At 44.1% G+C, this 23,710-nt stretch overlaps 1 protein-coding gene across 1 annotated transcript in view; it reads right to left on the reverse strand.

Moving 5' to 3' along the window:
- Window positions 1-23,710, reverse strand: part of prss12 (serine protease 12) — a 245,954-nt gene that overhangs the window by 25,911 nt on the left and 196,333 nt on the right. Inside the window, exons 10-11 of the mRNA XM_041180818.1 lie at window positions 21,894-21,972; window positions 15,689-15,811 (exon numbers count right to left, since the gene is read on the reverse strand). Of these exons, the coding sequence (XP_041036752.1) occupies window positions 15,689-15,811; window positions 21,894-21,972 (202 nt within the window). The remainder of the gene's footprint in view (window positions 1-15,688; window positions 15,812-21,893; window positions 21,973-23,710) is intronic.

The raw sequence follows: 23,710 nt of genomic DNA on the forward strand, positions 1-23,710 counted from the left end.
GGGCTCCCACCAGTTCTCCAAACAGTAGGGGCGGGGGGGAACCCAGCCACAGGGTCTAAATTCTGCCCAGTGTAATTTCTAATTCTGCCCTGCACCCTAACCTTCTGTGGCTAGGTAAATAGTTGCCCCAGGAGCTTTTTGTTCAGTAACCTGACTGTCAATGTTTCTGTCCTTATTGTATCTCTGCTCAGAACCAGAGGGAAGGTCCTATTCCAGGCTGCTTCTGCTGAACACTAGGGACCAGGGTCATCCAATAACAACTGGTGTTTATCAATCATTCAGGTAAATTAACAAATTGCTTATCTTTCACATTCTTTGGGGAAATAATTTCAACGCCTGGCACATTAATTTTCAGTACAGTGCTTGAAAAACTATACAATCTTATGGAAATACAATGTCTGAAACCAGCCTTCTTCCCCTGCAAATTTAACCATTTCTTTGTCCAAATTATTTCTGAAGAAAAACACTCCGAAAATCCTGAAATGTGGCAGGCATTTTGCTTCTAGGTGCTGTTTGCTATGCCCCCGCCTGCTGTAAAGAAGTTAGCCTTCTGGATCCTGGCCGAGTCCCACTTCCATGAAAGGGTCGAGAATGAGAGGGCACAGATTTAAGGTAATTTAAAAAAGAACCAGAAACAATATGAGAAAAAAACTTTTTCATGCAGCGGGCAGCTAACGTCTGGAATCCACTGCCTGAGAGTGTAGTAGGAGGCAGGTTCAATTGAGACATTCAAAAGGGAATCAGGCTGTTATTTGAAAGGCAACAATGTGCAGGGTTATGCAGAAGATGGGATAACGGCACTAAGTAAATTGCTCATTCGGAGAGCTGGTGCAGACACCATGGGCCAAATGGCCTCCTTCTATGCTATAAACATTTTGTGATTCTGTGATTCCATCTTCCTGATAGTTCGGTATGCTAGTGTCAAAAGGCATTCAGTACATTGGCATGGACATACGGTGGTGCAGTGGAGTAGGCGTGTGGGAGCGGAAGGGGCAGAGGAACTGGAGCCAGAATAGGCAACAGATTCCAATGACTGGCACATCCTGTTAATTCTGCTTCCAACTGTGACATCAGGTTCAAAGAGGCGGATGCAGGAACTGTCACTCCCACTGGGAAATCATGGCAAATAGTGCAGTGAATCAGTCCCAGCTCTGAATCCAACTCCATCCATTGACATTAAGGGCTGGATTTGGTCACACAGTTGCCAGGTCCATCGGCAGGCCTGGAAGAAATCAGAAATCTGGCACAGAAAGGATACGGCAGCCTGAATCTGATTACTTGGAGGCAACCTCATCACACCTCCAAGGCAGTCGGACATCAGGACGCCCACGTCACCTGATCCCCATGCAGAAAGCCCTACGTTACAGCTGCAATTCTGCCTGCAGGCTTTCCGAGGGAGGATTGAAATTGAATTGACCAGCAATGTGAAATCTATAAAATATTGTAGCAAAAAACTTCTGTCGGTCCAATCTGCTGCTTCATAAAAGCTTAGTCATTGACATCAATGGTTTCACCTGTGCTTGGAGATATCATAATCCACCCAGCACATTGTCCCATGGTTTAGCGAGAGGTCGCTGTGCAACCTCCTCCAGGCCACCCAGAAAGACAAAACAATACTATTTCCAGTGGGCACAAAGGCCATCGTCACAAATGAGCCAGATGGTCTGGATGGAGGTTGCTGTGTAACAGAGCTGCAGTGGACTCCATCCAAGGGACTGGGTCCAGTGCTGTTAAATGTTGAATAAATGACTTCCTCTGCACTATAAGGGTGAGTTTGAGGGTCAGGCTGTCAGTACGTGGATGAAAGGTGGGCAGGAAAAGAAGGCATACTGAATGGTTAAGGTCTAGTTTGGGCATTGAAGTGTAACATGATCCCCTTCACCAGCTGTTGTGTAATGCTGTATGTACCTGCTTGCCATTGTAATGCGAAGGTGTTTGGCAGAGCAAGGGTTAACGTGGGATTGGAGAATAGCACCGTCCATGGTGTGATGTACAGAGTCACGATTGAGAAAACAGTCTAGAAGCACCGTACCTGCATGGCAACAGCACCATGCATGGCATTAACTTGGATCTTTAAATAGTTAAAAATTAAGAAGAAACGGTTCATGTTTTAACACACAAGTCTCAAGAACTCATCATTGAGACATCAAGTGAACCCATAACATAACACCAGCTTCCATAGTTCTATAGATTGCATATGTGTGCATCACCATCTTCCTCTGCATCTACATCTTCCTCTGTGCCTTACTTAGATTTCCTGAGAGTGTGAGGATTGGAAGGACAGCTGGACAACCTGATACCTCATAGCACCAGGGCACGATCCAGCAATAAGAGATTCTCCTCAGCATCATTGGAAAACTCACCTTTTCTCCTCTTATGCTTGCATGGACAAAAAGGCCCATAATACCAGGGGGATCCAGACTAGGGGTAGAGTGTCGGAGGTATGTCTGTTGACAGCACTGCGAGGGCTTCTGATGGGTGTCATCAGTCATGTGCAAAAAGGTTAGCCCCTGTCACCTAGGATTCATCCCTTCATTTGTGGCCTTGGCACAAACAAGTGCAGTACCTGGGAGTGTCGAAGCACATAGACATCGTGGCTGCTGTCGGGATAGCAGGCGCACACTGGCATGATTCACTTCTTGTGGACACAGATTAACTGCACATTGAGTGAATAGGCTCTCTTGTGTTGATGAAGACCACCAGCTGCTCACGTGCTGGCAACATGAGTGTACATCTTGAACACGTGAAAAGCCGGTATGGCTGCAAATCCCATTGCCCTCTCCACCTGCCTGTCTTAGTTCGTCCTGAATCTTATGATTTCTCCATCCCTCTAGGACAATGCATGAGATGGGTTTAGCACAGGAGGGAAAGTAAAGTCTAAAGTGGGGTTACTGTGTATGTATGTGAATGTGCAGAATGTGGTAAATAATATTGGTGAGTTGCAGACAAATAGCCATGTGGAAATATGATGTTGTGGCGATAACAGAGACCTGGCTCAAAGAAGGGCAGGACTAGGTATTAAATATTCCTGGATACAAGGTGTTCAGGAAAGAAAGGTGGCAGTATTGATTAAAGAGAACATTGCAATCTGGAGAGAGAGAATGTTCCAGAGGGGTCAAGGACAGAGTCTCTTTGACTAGACCTAATGATCAAAAAAAACGGGCAGTTACATTGCTTGGTGTAGTCTATAGGCCACCAATTATTGGGAAAGGTGTAGAGGAACAAATTTGCAAGGAAGTTACAGAGAAGTGCAGGAATTATGGATTAGTTATAATGGGGGACTTTAATTATCTGAATATTGACTGACATAATAGTATTATAAAGGGAAAAGAGGGGCAAGGGTTCCGAGAGTGTATTCAGGAGGATTTTCTAAAGCAATGTTTCTAAAGCAATATTCTTGGAAATGAGCTGGGCCAAGTGGACCAAATGTCAGTAGGGGAACATTTAGGGGACAGGGATCATTGTACCATAGATTGGCTATGGAAAAGGACAAGGAACAATCCAGAATAAGAATAATTAATTGAGGAAAACAAACTTCAGTGGGGTAAGAGGTCCCAGATAATTTGGAATCAAAGATTAGCAAGTAGAACTGTAACTGAACAATGGGCCACCTTTGAAGGACAAGTAGTTCAAGTAGTCAAGGTATATTATCGCAAAAGGGAAAGGTAGGTCAAACAAATCCAGAGCTCCCTAGATGGCAAATCAGGTAGAAATTAACAGAAATTAGGAGAATTTTTTTCTCTCAGAGGGGTGTGAATCTTTGGAACTCTCTTCCTCAAAATTCAGTGGAAGCAGAGTCTTTGAGTATTTTTAAGGCAGAGCTAGATAGATTCTTGATAAGCAAAGGGGTCAAAGATTATCGGGAATGGGCAGCAATGTGGGGTTGAGGTTACATTCAGATCAGCCATGATCTTATTGAATGGCAGAGCAGGCTCAAGGGGCTGAGTGGCCTACTCCTGCTCCTAATTCATATGTTCGTATGTTCGTTTGTGAGATGAAGCAGAAAAAGTATGCTTATGACAGATGTTAGGTTGATAATACAATTATCAGGTCAAATATAGAAGGCTCAGAGCAGAATTGAAAAAGCAAATAAGAGAAGCAAAAACAGATCATGAAAAGAGACTGGCAGCTAACATAAAAGGGAATCTAAATGTCTTCCATAGGCATATTAATAGTAAAACGGTGGTAATAGGAGGAGTGCGGCCGATTAGGAATTAAAATGGGGATTTATGCTTGGAGGCATGGGCATGGCTGAGACATTAAGTGAATACTTTGCATCTGTTTTTACCAAGGAAGAAGATGCTGCCCAGCTCATGGTGAAAGAGGTGGTAGTTCAGACACTTGAGGGGTTTAAAATTGATGATGAGGAGGTATTGGATAGGCTGTACTTAAAGTTGATAAGACTCCGGGACTGGATAAAATGCATCCAAGGATACTGAGGGAAGTGAGAGTGAAAATTACAGAGGCACTAGCCATAATTTTCCAACCTTCCTTAGATTCGGGGTAGTGCCAGACAGCTGGAGAATTGCAAATGTTACACTCTTGTTCAAAAAAGGTGTAAAGATAATCCGAACAACTGTAGGCCAGTCAAATAAACTCAGTGGTGGGGAAGCTTTTAGGAATGATAATTTGGAATAAAATTAAAAGTACTTGGGCAAATGTGGATTAATTAAGGAAAGCTTAAATTTAAGGGCAAATTGTGTTTAACTCTTAGCTCTGAAGAAGTCATATGGACTCAAGACTCTCTTTCCCTCTCCACAAATGCTGCTAGACCTGCTGAGTTTTACCAGTGTTTTCTGTTTTTATTTCAGATTTCTAGTATTCACAGTATTTTGCTTTTATCTTCGCGTTTAACTAATTTGCTTGAGCTTATTGATGAGGTAACAGAGACAGTTAATGAGGGTAATGCTGTTGATGTGGGGAACATGGGCTTCCAAAAGGCATGTGATGAAGTGCACACAACAGACTTCTGAGCAAAGTTAGGGCTCATGGAATAAAAGGGACAGTAGCAACATGAATATGAAATGGCTGAATGACAGGAAACAAAGTGTAGTAGTGAACGGTTGTTTCTCGGACTGGAGGAAGGTTTAGAGTGGAGTTCTCCCCAGAGATTGGTGTTAGGATTCTTGTTCTTCCTGATATATATTAATGATCTAGACCTTGGTGTACAGGGCACAATTTCAAAATTTGCAGATGATACGCACTTGGAATTACTGTGAACCATGAGAAAGATAGTGTAGAACTTCAAAAGGACAGAGGTAAGGGGAAAGGGCAGACAAGTGACAGGTGAAATTTAATGCAGTGAAGGGTGAAGTGATTCATTTTGGTAGGAAGAGCGCAAAGAGATAATATAAAATAAAGGGTACAATTTTAAAGGGGGTAGAGGAGCAGAGAGATCTGGATCAGCACATAAAGCATTGAAGGGACAGGACAGGTAGATAGCGCAATTAATAAAGCATCAGCATCCTCAGCTTTGTCAATGGGGGCATAGAGTATAAAAGCAAGGAAGTTATGTTAAACCTGTAAAATCACTAGTTCAGCCTCAGCTGGAATACTGCATCCAGTTCTGGGCCTGCCAGTGTGAAATTGCGGTCAGGCCCCAATCACAGGCAGCGGTCACTTTCACAGCTGTTCCCAGGCCCACCCGCCGCAGGTGCCCAACGAGGGCAAAGTCCTGCCCTATGATTTTATGATTCCAGCAAGAGCATCATAAAGGCTGAAAGGAATGGGAGAGAAAGTTATAACTCAGGAAACTCTGATGTTGGAGCCAATGGTTGGGTGAGCTGAGTAATAACCTAGGAATTTTGAGTAAATATTCAGAGATTGCAGTTTTATGTTAATAGATTTCAATATTTATAAATTATAGTATACTTCCTCCAACTCTGGCAATTGGATAGAATTTGTTTTTGAAATCCCCTCCATTAGGCAACCTGGTGGCACAGCATGTGAGAGCATTAACACAGTCGGGTACAGAGAGAGCTGCACACATTAGCCCCTCAATTTCTCACACATGTCTCTGATCTCAGCCAACAAACAGGGAGGCCAGAACTGAGTGAAGAAAACAAAATAGTTTTCAGGAATGGTTTCCAAACAGAGGAAAACAAAAATCAAAGGTTAGATCAATTGAGCACCAGGCTTGGGGTGCAACTCATCCTATTATTAATCTAAGGGTACAAACTGTGAGAATTCATGGCAACATTTTTACTAAAATTATTGCCAGGAAGAAGTGCATCTCCTTTGGTATACAGCAACATTGGTAAAGGCTGGGGAAGGATTTTTTGTCAAAGAAAAGTGGAGAGATGAGCAAAAATCTATAGGAGGGAGGAGGAGAAAGTAATTTATTTTAAAGCTACCTTTACAGTCACAGTAATAAAATACACAGCAAATTTAATATAAATTGACATTTTTATGAGCTGGGTTCCCAAAGCGAAGACTTGCCAGCCCTGAGATAGAATCAGGGATTCAAGTGCACATCGCACATGACTTTTTGCCCAGTGTTTTCAGCAGCCAAGGCTCGGCGCCAGGATAGTGAAGTTGTGAAACTCCCAAAGAATCAGTGAGATGGACTTTGCTGAGATTGTTGGGAACCCAATGTAGGGCTCAATTCTGGGTTGGGAACCCAGAGGTAACTGTACAGGGATGTCAGCCGTGATCTTCCCGGAGGTAGCCAATCAAGAAGCCGCCTCCGTGATCCCCGTCCAATTAAGGGTGGTGGGTGGATCAGGCTCAATAGGGGGACCCACAGCAATGTCCAGCCACTAGCCCCACCAGCAATGGTGGGTGCTGTCAATATTGATGGAATATCCCAAGGGCACCTCAAGATGGAGGTGGCCTCTGAAGAACTATCAAAGTGTAAAAAAAATGTGTTGCTACAGTTAACAGGCCATCATTGTGGAGGGGGATCTCCTCTACAGGATCTCCTAAGGCTGCAGTTGTGGTCCTCTGGCACCCCGTGGCTCCATGGAGGAAGGGGACGGAGAGGATTTAAAGGTGGTCTAAATGGTCCCTAGGCCTGCATCTGGACAACTGCTGTTTTTGGCTTTAGGTTGGAGGCCTGTTTGCTGTCTGGAAGATTCTAGCACCGTCACCAATTTGACCCCAAGTTGGGACATAATTGATCTTAATTAGCTACACGCTGCTACCAGATGGGTAGCCAGTACCAGTCAGACCCTGCCTCCAGCAAGATCAGTCAGAGGAAGGACTCCATTAGGAACCTATCCTGACCCACGATTCTCTGATTTTTGCTCTTGATCTCACCAGCTACATGGAGAGCTATATTTGTTATAACATTTCTTAAAGTAATGAAGCTCCAACATTTTGAGTTTAAAAGTGTGATTATTTCAAACTTATAGGAAGCAAAGGACAAAACATGGTGGCAGGAAGTGTCTGTGAGTAAGACTCCAACATTTTAAATGGATTTAATGTTGAATTAGATTGAGAAGAATCAACCCAAATTACTCAGAGAGAGAGAGAAAAAAAACTTTTTCATGCACAAATGAACTGGCAGCCACTGCAGCAATGAACACACAGCTACAGCCCATAATGAATTGGGAGGCTGCTGATATCACAGAGGCATTTGAGAAGTTTAAAGAAAAGTGCAGACTGACATTCAGTGGCTTTCTAAAAGACACTAACAAAAAGGAAAATGTCAGCTACATCCTGCCTACGTGGGCAGGAGAGAAAGGGTTAAATTTGTTTAATAGCTGGGAGATGAATGAGAATGACAGTAAAAACCCAAACAATTTTTTTTGAAAAATTCAACATTAATTGCCAGCCAAAGTCAAATTACCAGATCCACTGAAATAAGTTTCAAAGCCTGAGGCTGGAACCAGGTGAGCCTGTTGACAATTTCTTAACAAGCGTGAAACATACAGCCAGGAAATGTAAATTTGAATAAACTGAAAGACTGATTTGAGGCTCTGCACACCCTGACGTATAAAAATATTTGATTGGAAAAGGCAAGCCACTATATTGCAGGCTGTTGACATTGCCAGGGCACATGAAATCATGAGTACTCAACTGGCCAGCCTTCAGTTAAGTCAAGTGAAAGGCAGCAGGGCTGACGCAGGAGCTGTGGATGACCACGAGTTCACAGACAAAAGGAAATGTTCTACGTATGGATCAAACTGCAAGGCCTGTGGAAAACCCAATCGCTGGGAAAAGATGTGTAGAACAAGAAAGAAGATGGTAAACATGTTATCAGAGGAAAAGCGACACAGGGTAAACATCTATACCCTGGAAGTTGGCGACGAGTTTGTAGACACCTTAGGCATAGGGATCATACATGTGAACGAAATGGCTGGGTGCGACAGCTCCCAGAGAAAAGAAATTCACACAACCGTACAGATCAGGAAAAGGGTAAGAAATAAGCTCACAAGCCTAAATCTGAAGCTGAAGATTGACACTGGAGCACTGAGCAACATCATCTTGCTCAGCATATACTATAAAATAGTTCCTGAAAATTTGAAAAAATATGATTACCCAAGGAAAGATGCTCTGAAACCAAGCAACGTCATGCTAATAGAAAACAGGGGACTTGAGATTCGACAACTAGGAATGACTCAAATAGAGGGACACACAGATGAAAAAAAGGTTAACTACATATTCTACATCATTGAAACAGATGATTCTGCTATCCTGGGTTGAACAGTTGCAAAGAACTGCAGCTTATCTCAGTAAACCATGAGGTGAAGGAGGTGACACTGAGTGCTGAAGGTGGTACACCCGCTGAAAAGCACCCTCTGATCAGAAGCAAGGAAGGTCTGGTACAAATGTATCCAAAGTGTTCTCATGAGACAATTGAATGCTTTGAAGATTTTGAGTATCACATCGCTATTGATCCAGTGAAGAAACCAGTGACTGGACTGATAGGAAAGCTTGAAAGAGTGCTCCAAGAGATAGAAGAAAAGAAAGTAATCGATGTAATCACAAAGTCTACAGATTGGGTGAAGCGGACACAGATGTTAGCAGAATAGGGACAAATCATAATACAGTAAAACAATCAAGTCAGAGGGAGTACAGCTGCATTAAGTTTCACGGGACTAAGGCAAGGCTGGATGGCTTCTACGTTAATGCCAGGAGTATTACAGGTAAAATGGATAAGTTAAGGGTGAGGATTGACACATGGAATTGTGATATAATAGTCAGCACTGAGATGTGGTTGAGGAAGGGGCAGGATTGGCAGCTCAACATTCTGGGATATAGATTCTTTAGGCGAGACAGTGGAGGGGGTAAAAGAGGAGGAGGCATTGCATTATTAGTTAAGGAGTCAGTTACTGCCATAAGGAGAGATGATATCTTGGAGGGGGCATCGAATGAAGCTTTGTGGGTAGAGCTTAGGAATAAAAAAGGCGCAGCCACACTGTCAGGTGTTTATTATAGACCCCCAGATAGTCAGCGGGTAGTTGAGCAAATATATGCACAATTTGCGGAGTGGATTTCTTGAAATGTGTACAGGAGAATTTTTTAGGCCAATATTTAGAGGGTCCAACAAGGGACAGTGCAGTGCTAGACCTAATTCTGGGGAATGAAGCCGGACAGGTGGCTGAGGTGGTGGTGGATGAGCATTTTAGCGTTAGCGACCACAACGTGGTACATTTAATCTTGTTATGGACAAAGAAATAGGCAAGTTGCAAAAAAAATGTTTTGGATTGGGGGAGAGCAGATTTTAGTAAAATAAGGCAGGATCTGGTCAAGGTAGACTGGGAACAGTTACTTGTGGGGAAATCTACAGAGGAGCAGTAGGGGGCATTCAAAAAGGAAATGGGGATGGTACAGGTTCAACATGTTCCCTCTAGGGTGATAGGAAGGACTAACAAGCACAAAGAACCATGGATGACCAGAGATATTCAGGATACAATGAGAAGGAAAAAAGAGAGGCTTTCAGCAGGTACAAAGGAAGCAAATCAGCAGAGGCATTAGTGGAGCACAGAAATGCAGGGTCGAGTTTAAGAAAGCAATTAGGAGAGCAAAGAGAGGATACGAGAAAGCTCTGGATGGTAAAAGTAGGGAAAATCCCAAGATATTCTGTAAGTATATCAATGGGAAGAGGATAACCAGGGAAGGAGTAGGGCCCATGAGAGACCAAGAGGGAAATGTATGGGTGGAGCCAAAGGACATAAGTAGAGTGTTGAACGAATACTTCACATCCATCTTCACCCAAGAGAATGAGCATGAAGGTTTTGAACTCGGGGAGAGAGACTGCGGGATTCTTGAGCAAATTGATATAGGGAGTAACAAGGTATTGGAGGTGTTGGCATGCATAAAAGTGGACAAATCTCCAGGTCCAGATGATTTGTGTCCCAGACTGCTGAGGGAGGCAAGGGAGGAGATCGCAGGGGCTCTGACCCAAATTTTTAATTCCTCTCTGGCCACAGGGGAGGTGCCAGAGGACTGGAGAACAGCTAATGTGGTTCTGCTATTTAAGAAGGGTTGTAGAGATAAGCCAGGGAACTACAGCCCAGTGAGTCTCACGTCAGTGGTAGGGAAACAATTGGAGAAAATTCTGAAGGAGAGAATCTATCTCCACTTGGAGAGGCAAGGTTTGATCAGGGATAGTCAGCATGGCTTTGTCAGAGGGAGGTCATGCCTAACAAATGTGATTGAATTTTTTGAGGAGGTGACCAGGTGTGTAGATGAGGGTAGTGCAGTTGATGTAGTTTACATGGATTTCAGCAAAGCCTTTAACAAGGTCCCACTTGGGAGACTTATAAAGAAGGCAAATGCACATGAGGTACAGGATAATTTGATGAGGTGGATTCAAAATTGGCTTAGTTGTAGGAGACAGAGGGTGACAACAGAAGGATGCTTTAGTGACTGGAAGCCAGTGTCCAGTGGCGTACCACAGGGATCTGTGCTGGGTCCCCTATTATTCGTCATTTATATAAACAACATAGATTACTATGTGGGGGGGAGGATTAGTAAATTTGCAGATGACACAAAGATTGGCCAGGTAGTTAACAGTGGAGGTTGAGTGTCTTGGGCTACAGGAAGGTATAAACGGGATGGTCAAATGGGCAGATAAGTGGCAGATGGAATATAACCCTGAAAAGTGTGAGATGATACACTTTGGAAGGAGTAATTTGACAAGGAAGTATTCAATGAATGGCACAACACTAGGAAGTTCTGAGGAACAAAGGGACCTCGGCGTGTGTGTCCATAGATCTCTGAACGTGGAGGGGCATGTTAGTGGGGTGGTGAAAAAGGCATATGGGACACTTGCCTTTATCAATCGAGGCATAGATTGCAAAAGTAGAGAGGTCATGTTAGAGTTGTATAGAACCTTGGTGAGGCCACAGCTGGAGTACTGTGTGCAATTCTGGTCGCCACATTGTAGGAAGGATGTGATTGCACTGGAGGGGGTGCAGAGGAAATTCACCAGGATGATGCCTGGGATGAAACATTTAAGTTATGAAGAGAGATTGGATAGACTTGGGTTGTTATTGTTGAAGCAGAGAAGACTGTGGGGTGACGTCATCGAGGTGTACAAGATTATGAGGGGCATGGACAGGGTGGATACGGAGCAGCTGTTCCCCTTAGTTTAAGAGGTAGTCACGAGAGGACGAAAGTTCAAGGTGAGGGACAGGTTTAGGGGGGATGTGAGGAAAAACGTTTTTACCCAGAGGGTGGTGACGGTCTGGAATGCACTGCCTGGGAGGGTGGTAGAGGCAGGTTGCCTCACATCCTTTAAAAAGTACCTGGATGAGCACTTGGCACATCATAACATTCAAGGCTATGGGCCAAGTGCTGGTAAATGGGATTAGGTAGGTAGGTCAGGTGTTTCTCATGTGTCGGTGCAGACTCGATGGGCCGAAGGGCCTCTTCTGCACTGTGAGTCTGTAAAACAGAAGCCAAATGGACGGCTAAGAATTTGCCTGGATCTCAAAGATCTTAATCAAGGAATAAAGAGGAATCACTACCCTATTCCAACAATGGAAGAGATCATGCTAGCACAGGTTTTCAGCAGGCTTGATGACAGAAATGGTCACTGGAATGTGAAGCCAGATGAAATATCTTCACTGTTGACAATATTTGTCAAATGCTTTGGTCGGTACAATTACACATTTCTTTCTTTTGACCTTAAAGTGAGCCAGGAGATGTTCCAGAAGCAAACTGACAAGACATACAGAGGATGTAAAGGAGTAGGCAGAATAGCTGATGATATTCAGTTCAATGGAGTAGATCATGACTATCATGAAGCCCTGGAGAGAAGCAGGAAAGCTGGGATCAAGCTAAACACAGACAAATGCATTGCGCAGGTAACAAAATGTCAGTTCTTCGGAATGGTGTACACACCTGATGGCGTCAAACAGAGCCCTAAAAAAGCCACAGTTATCACTCTGATGGATGCTCCAAGAGACAAAAAAGAGTTGAGAAGTTTCCTTGGTTTGATCCAGTACATGAATTCTTTCATACCTCACATGTCAGAACACACAGCAAACCTATGAGAGCTGATGAGATATGTTGGGTACCAGTGGTGAGAGTCACATGACAGGGTTTTCAACAAACTCAAGGAAGTAGTACTCAAGTCTGTCATACTCCAACCTGCCAATCTGCAAGTTGATGCTTCTACAAAAGATCTGGGAGCAGCCCTAGTACAAGTGTGAAAACCCATAGCATTCTGTATCCAGAACTCACACATCAGCTAAGACCAGGTCTGCCAACATAGGGAGATAGCTTTTGGTGGTCGTGAATGGATGTGAGAAATTTCATACATATCTCTATGGGACAAAGTTCATAGTGGAAAGTGATCATCATCCACTAGAGCACATGTGCCAGAAAAACCTGTAGAGCTCCAGCAAGATTGAAGAGGTTACTCTTGAGCTTTCAGAGTTACTATTTCACTCTGAAATACAAGCCAAGAAGAGAAATGGTGTTGGCAGATGCCCTGTCTTGGTTGTCACCAAGGAGAGACATGAGATAAAAGATCTAGGTGTAAAGATCCATCACCTAGTGAACATAACATCACCAAAACTGGGTAAAATTAGAGATAAGATGCTCAAAGACAAGGAATCACAGGTGCTATCTCAATAAGCGATCCAGGGATGGCCTGAGAAGACACAGCAAACACAGCCAGCAATATGGCAGTACTAGTTTATCAGAGTTGACACCTCATTAGAAGATGATGTTCTGCTAGCTGGATCAAGAATAATCATACCCAGAATGATGCAGAAAGAACTCCTCCAGGAGATACATGAAGGCCACATGGGAATGGAGATGTGCAAACTCAGAACCAGATCAGCTGTGTGCTGGATAGGCATAACAAAGACAATGACAGAATGGTGTCTACACGCAACATCTGACAGAAGTACGGAAACACACAGCAAAAAGAGAAAATAATAGCTACTGAAGTGCCACCCAGACTATGGCATACTTTGGGAGCTGACTTGTTCACACACAATCAAGAATGGTATCTCATAGTTGCAAACTAATACTCAAAGTTCCCTTTTATCGAAAAGGTGAAAGTTTTCCGAGCCACATCATCTCAGCAGTACGAGTTCTGTTCGCTGAGCAAGGAATTCCTGAAGGAATCATATGTAACAATGGAAACCAATTCACCTCCAAAGAAATTAAAGAGTTCGCTGAACAGTACAGGTTCAACATCATCACCTCATCACCACTTTACCTAAGGGGACATGGGTTTATAAAAGGACGGTCAAGAAAACCTCACAAAATGCCAACAGATAAAGGAACAGATAAACCTCACCTTACTGGCTTCCTGATTACACCTCGCAAAGCTGTCGTGAAATTGCCTACAGAGCTGTTGAATGGCAGAAAGTTTAAGACATCTCTATCAAGGAAGATACTTCCTCCAAGTGACCAGGAGAAAGTAAGGCAGCAACTCACTGATTCACAAGTAGAAGGAGGTCAACAATTCAACAAATATGCCAAATCCCTGCCTGAGCTGTTGAAAGAATAAACTGTATATGTACAAGATATGTACAATCATGAAAACCTGGAACTCAGCAAAAGTTGTTTGTGAAGCTGAGACTCCAAAGTCATTCAACATTGAGACCAAAACCAGAAAGCAAATAAGGAACAGAGTCCAAATTCAACCAACACCTGAGTTTGATAAGCAGAAACGATCCTCAACAATGCCAGCAATATCACTGACCAACGAGACAACATCACCAACTGCAAAATCAACAACGTCATCAGCAAGTGACACAACATTGGCAACATTATACTATATGTTATATTATTTGTAAAGAGCTAGGAATTAATTGTTATGAGAACATACATCCAGGGTGCCACACTTACAGTCAGGTGCCCAGCAACAATGTGTGCAGTCCACCAGCCACATGGACAGCTGCACAAAATACACTTGATGAAGCATCAGCATTTTGAGCCTAAAAGTGTGATTATTTCGAACTTAAGGGAACAAGAAGAGAAACAAGACTTAAAGACTTTTTTTTCACTGTTTCATGATGGGTCAGAAGGAGCAGGACTTTTCCATCAGCTCCAAAAGAAATCCCAGGGTCCCAGCGAATACATGGTGGTGAGGTTCTACGATATAAATGAGGGGGCTATTGATTCAGAAAATATTAGAGAGTCCCTTTCCCGAATGCCACTGTCTACGTACTTGCAACATTTAACTGACTGCTGGAGACAGTTCCTGTGATTTCTCAGCCTCAGTCTCTGCCTCATTAAAAGCTACTAATTCAAAATTGACTCTGTTTCCTTCATTTGAATTGCCATATTTTCCTCCCAATATTAGGTTACAGTTAATTGTTTCCTATAACTTATTCTGTAGGTCAAAACTGTTCTCTGCACCTTGCTCATCCCTACACTTAGCTTTTATAGTTTTAGGTGCAGTTAGACTGCAACTTCTAGTCCGACTTAAATATCTTTAGAGTGCAATGTCCAGTTAGTAAACCTGAGTTGAATTGTCAGTTGGCTTTACATGGAGCCCAGCCACACAAGGCTATGTTTGCACTCCAGGAGTGGTCAGAATCCTCCTCTTTCTGGCAATAGCTTTCCCTATTTTTCTTCCCATACAAACATATATGTGTTTTTTCTACAACCTTTAAGAGTTCTTGTAAACAGTGTTAAAAAAAAACTGCATAAGGTCACCAAGTCCACTCTAGGGTTAGGCTGCGATTTTCCGGTCCCCCACAATTCCTGCCTGAAGTCTCCGGACCTTTGGCTGGTCCGTCAAATTTTCTGTTCCACCTGCGATGATTCCCACCATAGGCAGCACCGGAAAAAAACAGCCAATATGAAAGTGTCTACTGGAGGTGCTTTCAATCCCTCCATTTGGGATTCAGGTTAAACTCTCAATCCAGATTCACACAATTTAAGTACCCAGTTGCAGTGTAAATTCAACATTATTTTCATCTTCATTGTAATTGTTTTTCATTGAGTGAGAAGGCATATTCATTACTGCCTAGTTAAAATAGAAAAAAAATTTCAGCTAAAAAAAGTTGCAAGCAAAAACTTTCTGAGAAGGTTAAAAAAAGTCTTCAGACTCTATCTGTTCCCTTAAATAAACACTCTATTAATCCTGAGTTATCTGACAGATTTGTAGGCTAATACCTGCAAAAGTTAACCATATAAATATGACCTGAATCAAGCCACTAGAAACCAATTGCAGTAAAACTGCACGAGACTACGATATAGTGCTCCAGGGAGAAGGATCATTATCTTCTTTTAATTATGTTAATTAAATCCTTCCAATTAAAAGACTGACCTTTTAAAGCAGTGAGCTGCAGTGAGAACCCAACAGCTGTCAATGAGAGTGGCACCGCACAGTAATCTCCCCTCTCCGTGGGATGCTCTCAGCCGGATGGCTGCCTGCCAAGGCCACCCGCCCCTGTGTAAGGCAGGAAGCCAAACATTAAGAAGACATTATTCAGTACACATAAGCAGAGGCCTAACAAATACAATTAAGGAGCTTTCATATGGATCTTGACTTACAAACCAACAGAAAATCTTGACCTGGCAGATGTGTTCTAAGCACTTGCCTGTTACTGTTTTAATGGCTAAAGCTAAAAGTTTACTATATTTTTCTTATCTACTGAATTGAAGAGCTGCATACAATTGTATTTATTATACGGGGTATTATTTTTCAACTCTCAAGCCATTTACTTTGCAGAAGCTCTTCAGAATATACTGAGGCTACCAGTTCTCCAAAATCCAAAGTAGATTCTGAGCACTAAAGAAAAATAACTTGCATTTCTATAACACCTTCCATGACCACAGGATGTCTCAAAGCACTTTACAGTCTTTGAAGTACTTCTTAAGTGTCATCAATTTAGTAATACAGAAAACAGGGCAGTCAATTTGCACAGAGTGAGGTCCCACAAACAGCAGATAACCAGATAATGATATTTTAGTGATGTTGATTGAGGGATAAATATTGGCCAGGGGAACACATAGAAATTGTTCTATGAGATCTTTTACATCCTTAGAGAGCAGACAAGGTCTCAGTTTAATACCTTATCCAAAAGTCGGCACCTCTCAGTGCAGCACTCCCTCAGTACTGTCAGTTTAGAGAATGTGCTCAAGTCTCTGGAGTGGGGCTTGGACCTTACTGGCAAATTCAAAGCAACTTATTTAAACATGGTGCATGCTACTTTACTTTCCTGACCAAAGAGGTTCAAGACAGTGCTCAACGTTGGCAGCAATTCCATGCAGACCAACAGTGCTTAAACAGCATTGTTGTCCTACATAGCTTGACCGAGAGCATAATTTTCCAGGGAACAAAGTGTTGCCTCTGGCATTCAGCGACAGCCATATTTTTTATCCATTGGTCTTGTCTTCAAAAGCAGAGAACAAAACAATCACACGAAGCAGTGTTCTGTGCTACCTGATGAATGGTTATTCATTCATGAAGGGCAGCAGAGCTATGTCTCCTTTTGTGTACTCTTGATCATAGCTGTTGTCCAGGATTATCATGGGATAGGTATCAGGAGCAAAAACTCTCTCTGATTTTTCCATTGTCTCCAGGGTACTGAGACTTAACTGTGGTCTCCTTGCTTCTGACATGAAAATACTATTGACGGCATCCTTGACAACAGTGTCTTTTTAGGGAATTAAATTCAATCTGAACATTTACAATGATAGTTCTTCTGACCATATAATTATTAATCAAGTATTTAAAAACAGTTTAGCTCAATACTCATATGGTACTGGTAACCTTTTCAATGTCAGATCAAATTATACCAACAAGCTTTAGCAGAGATCTTTGCATTGTGTATTAATTCTCTCAAGTATTGTGATAGACTTTGTACAACTACTTAACATGCATAAAAACAAAAAAACTGCGGATGCTGGAAATCCAAAACAAAAACAGAATTACCTGGAAAAACTCAGCAGGTCTGGCAGCATCGGCGGAGAAGAAAAGAGTTGACGTTTCGAGTCCTCATGACCCTTCGACAGAACTTGAGTTCGAGTCCAAGAAAGAGTTGAAATATAAGCTGGTTTAAGGTGTGTGTGTCGGGGGCGGAGAGATAGACAGAGAGGTTGGGGGGGGGTGTGGTTGTAGGGACAAATAAGCAGTGATAGAAGCAGATCATCAAAAGATGTCAACGACAATAGTACAATAGAACACATAGGTGTTAAAGTTAAAGTTGGTGATATTATCTAAACGAATGTGCTAATTAAGAATGGATGGTAGGGCACTCAAGGTATAGCTCTAGTGGGGTTTTTTTTTATAATGGAAATAGGTGGGAAAAGGAAAATCTTTATAATTTATTGGAAAAAAAAAAGGAAGGAGGAAACAGAAAGGGGGTGGGGATGGGGGAGGGGGCTCACGACCTAAAGTTGTTGAATTCAATATTCAGTCCGGAAGGCTGTAAAGTCCCTAGTCGGAAGATGAGGTGTTGTTCCTCCAGTTTGCGTTGGGCTTCACTGGAACAATGCAGCAAGCCAAGGACAGACATGTGGGCAAGAGAGCAGGGTGGAGTGTTAAAATGGCAAGCGACAGGGAGGTTTGGGTCATTCTTGTGGACAGACCGCAGGTGTTCTGCAAAGCGGTCGCCCAGTTTACGTTTGGTCTCTCCAATGTAGAGGAGACCACATTGGGAGCAACGAATGCAGTAGACTAAGTTGGGGGAAATGCAAGTGAAATGTTGCTTCACTTGAAAGGAGTGTTTGGGTCCTTGGACGGTGAGGAGAGAGGAAGTGAAGGGGCAGATGTTGCATCTTTTGCGTGGGCATGGGGTGGTGCCATAGGAGGGGGTTGAGGAGTAGGGGGTGATGGAGGAGTGGACCAGGGTGTCCCGGAGGGAGCGATCCCTATGGAATGCCGATAAGGGGGGTGAAGGGAAGATGTGTTTGGTGGTGGCATCATGCTGGAGTTGGCGGAAATGGCGGAGGATGATCCTTTGAATGCGGAGGCTGGTGGGGTGATAAGTGAGGACAAGGGGGACCCTATCATGTTTCTGGGAGGGAGGAGAAGGCGTGAGGGCGGATGCGCGGGAGATGGGCCGGACACGGTTGAGGGCCCTGTCAACGACCGTGGGTGGAAAACCTCGGTTAAGGAAGAAGGAGGACATGTCAAAGGAACTGTTTTTGAATGTAGCATCATCGGAACAGATGCGACGGAGGCGAAGGAACTGAGAGAATGGGATGGTGTCCTTATAGGAAGCGGGGTGTGAGGAGCTGTAGTCGAGATAGCTGTGGGAGTCGGTGGGTTTGTAATGGATATTGGTGGACAGTCTATCACCAGAGATTGAGACAGAGAGGTCAAGGAAGGGAAGGGAAGTGTCAGAGATGGACCACGTGAAAATGATGGAGGGGTGGAGATTGGAAGCAAAATTAATAAATTTTTCCAAGTCCCGACGAGAGCATGAAGCTCTCCGATGCTGAACGTTCAGTGCTCAGCAAAGGACTTAGTTTCATACCCTTACGCCCTCACCTCAATGAATTTCGGGCTCGGCATGATACTGAACTCTTCTTCCGCGGTCTTCGTCTCCGGGCTCACTTCTTTGGGCAGGAGTCCTCTTCCAGTTCAACGGATCCTTTTACCCATCTCCAATATTCTCCCTCCACCTGGACCCCTCCCTCTGGATTCTTACCTTCTCTCGATCTTTTCATTGAGAACTGTCGGCGCGACATTAGTCGCCTCAATTTCTCTGCTCCTCTCACCCACTCTAACCTGTCTCTCTCTGAACTTACTGCACTCCATTCTCTCAGGTCCAACCCTGACATTGTCATCAAACCCACTGACAAGGGTGGTGTTGTTGTTGTCTGGCGCACTGACCTCTACTTCGCGAAGGCTGAGCGTCAACTCGCAGACACTTCCTCCTACCTCTCCCTGGACCATGACCCCACCACTGAACATCAAGCCATTGTTTCCAGGACTGTCACTGACCTCATCTCCTCTGGGGATCTCCCTCCCACAGCTTCCAACCTGATAGTCGCCCAACCTCGGACGGCCCGCTTCTATCTCCTACCCAAAATCCACAAACAGAACTGCCCTGGTAGACCGATCGTCTCAGCTTGCTCCTGCCCCACAGAACTCATTTCTCGTTATCTTGACTCCCTTCTCTCTCCCCTTGTCCAGTCCCTTCCCACCTACATCCGTGATTCCTCTGACACCTTACGTCAATTCAACAATTTCCAGTTCCCTGGCCCCAACCGCTTCCTCTTCACCATGGACGTCCAATCCCTCTACACCTCCATCCCCCACCAGGATGGTCTGAGGGCCCTTAGCTTCTTCCTCGAACAGAGGCCCGAACAATCCCCATCCACCACTACTCTCCTCCGTCTGGCTGAACTTGTTCTCACGCTGAACAATTTCTCCTTCAACTCCTCTCACTGCCTCCAAATAAAAGGTGTGGCTATGGGTACCCGCATGGGCCCCAGCTATGCCTGTCTCTTTATGGGGTATGTGGAACATTCCTTGTTGCAGTCCTACTCTGGCCCCCTTCCACAACTCTTTCTCCGGTACATCGATGATTACTTCGGTGCCGCTTCATGCTCTCGTCGGGACTTGGAAAAATTTATTAATTTTGCTTCCAATCTCCACCCCTCCATCATTTTCACGTGGTCCATCTCTGACACTTCCCTTCCCTTCCTTGACCTCTCTGTCTCAATCTCTGGTGATAGACTGTCCACCAATATCCATTACAAACCCACCGACTCCCACAGCTATCTCGACTACAGCTCCTCACACCCCGCTTCCTGTAAGGACACCATCCCATTCTCTCAGTTCCTTCGCCTCCGTCGCATCTGTTCCGATGATGCTACATTCAAAAACAGTTCCTCTGACATGTCCTCCTTCTTCCTTAACCGAGGTTTTCCACCCACGGTCGTTGACAGGGCCCTCAACCGTGTCCGGCCCATCTCCTGCGCATCCGCCCTCACGCCTTCTCCTCCCTCCCAGAAACATGATAGGGTCTCCCTTGTCCTCACTTATCACCCCACCAGCCTCCGCATTCAAAGGATCATCCTCCGCCATTTCCGCCAACTCCAGCATGATGCCACCACCAAACACATCTTCCCTTCACCCCCCTTATCGGCATTCCGTAGGGATCGCTCCCTCCGGGACACCCTGGTCCACTCCTCCATCACCCCCTACTCCTCAACCCCCTCCTATGGCACCACCCCATGCCCACGCAAAAGATGCAACACCTGCCCCTTCACTTCCTCTCTCCTCACCGTCCAAGGACCCAAACACTCCTTTCAAGTGAAGCAACATTTCACTTGCATTTCCCCCAACTTAGTCTACTGCATTCGTTGCTCCCAATGTGGTCTCCTCTACATTGGAGAGACCAAACGTAAACTGGGCGACCGCTTTGCAGAACACCTGCGGTCTGTCCACAAGAATGACCCAAACCTCCCTGTCGCTTGCCATTTTAACACTCCACCCTGCTCTCTTGCCCACATGTCTGTCCTTGGCTTGCTGCATTGTTTGAGTGAAGCCCAACGCAAACTGGAGGAACAACACCTCATCTTCCGACTAGGGACTTTACAGCCTTCCGAACTGAATATTGAATTCAACAATAATAATAATAATAAAAACAAAAAAAACAAAAAAACTGCGGATGCTGGAAATCCAAAACAAAAACAGAATTACCTGGAAAAACTCAGCAGGTCTGGCAGCATCTATCTCTCCGCCCCCCACACACACACCTTAAACCAGCTTATATTTCAACTCTTTCTTGGACTCGAACTCAAGTTCTGTCGAAGGGTCATGAGGACTCGAAACGTCAACTCTTTTCTTCTCCGCCGATGCTGCTAGACCTGCTGAGTTTTTCCAGGTAATTGAATTCAACAACTTTAGGTCGTGAGCTCCCTCCCCCATCCCCACCCCCTTTCTGTTTCCCCCTTCCTTTTTTTTTCCAATAAATTATAAAGATTTTCCTTTTCCCACCTACTTCCATTATAAAAAAAACCCCCCACTAGAGCTATACCTTGAGTGCCCTACCATCCATTCTTAATTAGCACATTCATTTAGATAATATCACCAACTTTAACTTTAACACCTATGTGTTCTATTGTACTATTGTCATTGACATCTTTTGATGATCTGCTTTTATCACTGCTTGTTTGTCCCTACAACTACACCCACCCCCTCCACCTCTCTGTCTCTCTATCTCTCCGCCCCCCCCACACACACACCTTAAACCAGCTTATATTTCAACTCTTTCTTGGACTCGAACTCAAGTTCTGTCGAAGGGTCATGAGGACTCGAAACGTCAACTCTTTTCTTCTCCGCTGATGCTGCCAGACCTGCTGAGTTTTTCCAGGTAATTCTGTTTTTACTTAACATGCGTGCTTTACCAACCTATTGACTGAGACAACAGAGCAACAATTTGTGCATATCTTATGACACCCTGAGTTAATGCGCTTTGACAGTAATGTTACTTTGCATTATGTAAAGTGTAAATTATCCAGTTAGTGATTTCCTAAAGACAAAACCTTTATACGGTAATATACTTACTGACCTTAAAGAATTTTTCCCACCAATAATCCGTTTCTGCCGTTGGTTCAGTAATCGTAAGCCACAGAGAGAGGACATTGACCCTAAAGTATTTAAAAGCAATGACACCTGAAGTTATTCATTTTTGGAATGCGTGTTTATAAAAGCCTTGAAGAATGTTTAAAATATCCAAATGACTAATAATTTCCATATTATAGACAACCATTGTTGACAATGCAGAGTTTAACCTAGAATAGTCCATAGAAATTATGGCTTTTTCTCTAAATTTTGAACATTTCCATAGTTTCTCTCTATTTCTCCTCTTAACTGCTTTTTCCTTGCATCTCTCATGCCTGCAGCAGAGCACACATCGCAGCTGCAACCAGTAATTGAAAATCTTAGCCTAGAAGGTGCTGACTCTTGCTGCGGTACTGCTCCATAATCTCAGTCAATTGGTCCATCTGCTCCAGCATCTCAGTCAAGTAGCCCTTCTTCATGTGTGAACACAAACAGTACATGTCAGCAAGTTTTCAGCCATGAGGGCAGCTGAGCTATGTCTGCTCCTGTTTTCATTTGATACCTATAAACATTTCCAGTTGGCTGCATTGGATAGACATGAGGGGCAAGAAACACGGCTGATTTTTCAAATGACTAGCTTAGTGCATTGAGACCAATTGCAGTGGCTTAACTGCTGCTCCGGCTGAGAACCTCTAATTCAGCACAAATTGAAAATCAAACCCAAAAGCTTTTGATCTGTTTGAGGTAACATTGCACTGAGGAGCAGCACTCAGCCATCAATGAAGCAACAATGCCAATGTTAAGAGCTTGAATTTAACCTAAGCCTAGACAAGAACCAACTTCTCTATACTGTACCTCAGCAGTGTGAGCCCTGGTGACTTTAACTCCTTCCAAAACTGGTAGGAAGTAACAGCTGGCTGGTTGGAAGGAGGAGAAAACTGGATATGTCAGCAGGCTGTGTTGGGACCAAAGGAATGGTCCCCAGTTCTCAGAGAGGTCACAGAGAGAAGATTTAGGGAGGGTCTTGCAATCTGGAATGGCGAGGGGGTGAGGAAAAGGTGGCAGGGAGACTGAAACCTTCCTTTTGGTCCACAAGGAAAGTAAAAAACATTCCTGGGTGAATTCTAGGTCAGGTGGATAAATAAATTAAAATCAATCACATTTTTACGCAAACATTACCACCAGTGGCTACTGAAACTGTGCCAATTGTAATATTTAAAAGGAAGTTAGGTAAACATTTAAAGGAGAAAAATATTAAAGGGTACAAGTAAAGTGCAAGAAAATAGCTGTACTTTAAACCTGCTCTTTGTCCATACCCTTTAAAATTAGGAAGCTGCAATTGGTAGACAGTCAGCCAAAATTGTCTTCTGTGCATAAATTTCTATGGCCTAAATTTTCCATTAGGCGGGTGGGCGGAGCTGAAGCTGATGCGGCCATGCCGCCATTTTGCACGGGTCGGCCAATTAAGGCCTGCCCAGCACATTTCTCACTCCCGTGGAGAGCGAGAATCTTAAATTTGCGGCGGGTGTGTACAGACTGCTGGGTCCAATGGCGACCTGGCAGTCTGTATAAGAAAAGGCCTGGCAGCCTCCTTTAGGCTGCTCACAATGTCCAGCCACAGGTGGCTCCGCACGGGGTCTGCACAGCAGGCCAATGTTGAGGGAAGGCCAGAGGAGGATGGCAGTCTACAGGGTAGGCCAGCGGGGGGACAAGGTGCCCCTCGCTTTTCCGATGACTGCCTTGCTGCCCTTGTGGAGGAGGTGGCAGCATGTTGGGGGGTGCTATTTCCCCAGGATGGGAGGAGGAGGCCCCCCACATGACGAA

This window comes from Carcharodon carcharias, chromosome 1 (assembly GCF_017639515.1).
Source record: "Carcharodon carcharias isolate sCarCar2 chromosome 1, sCarCar2.pri, whole genome shotgun sequence".
Taxonomy (NCBI): Eukaryota; Metazoa; Chordata; class Chondrichthyes; order Lamniformes; family Lamnidae; genus Carcharodon; species Carcharodon carcharias.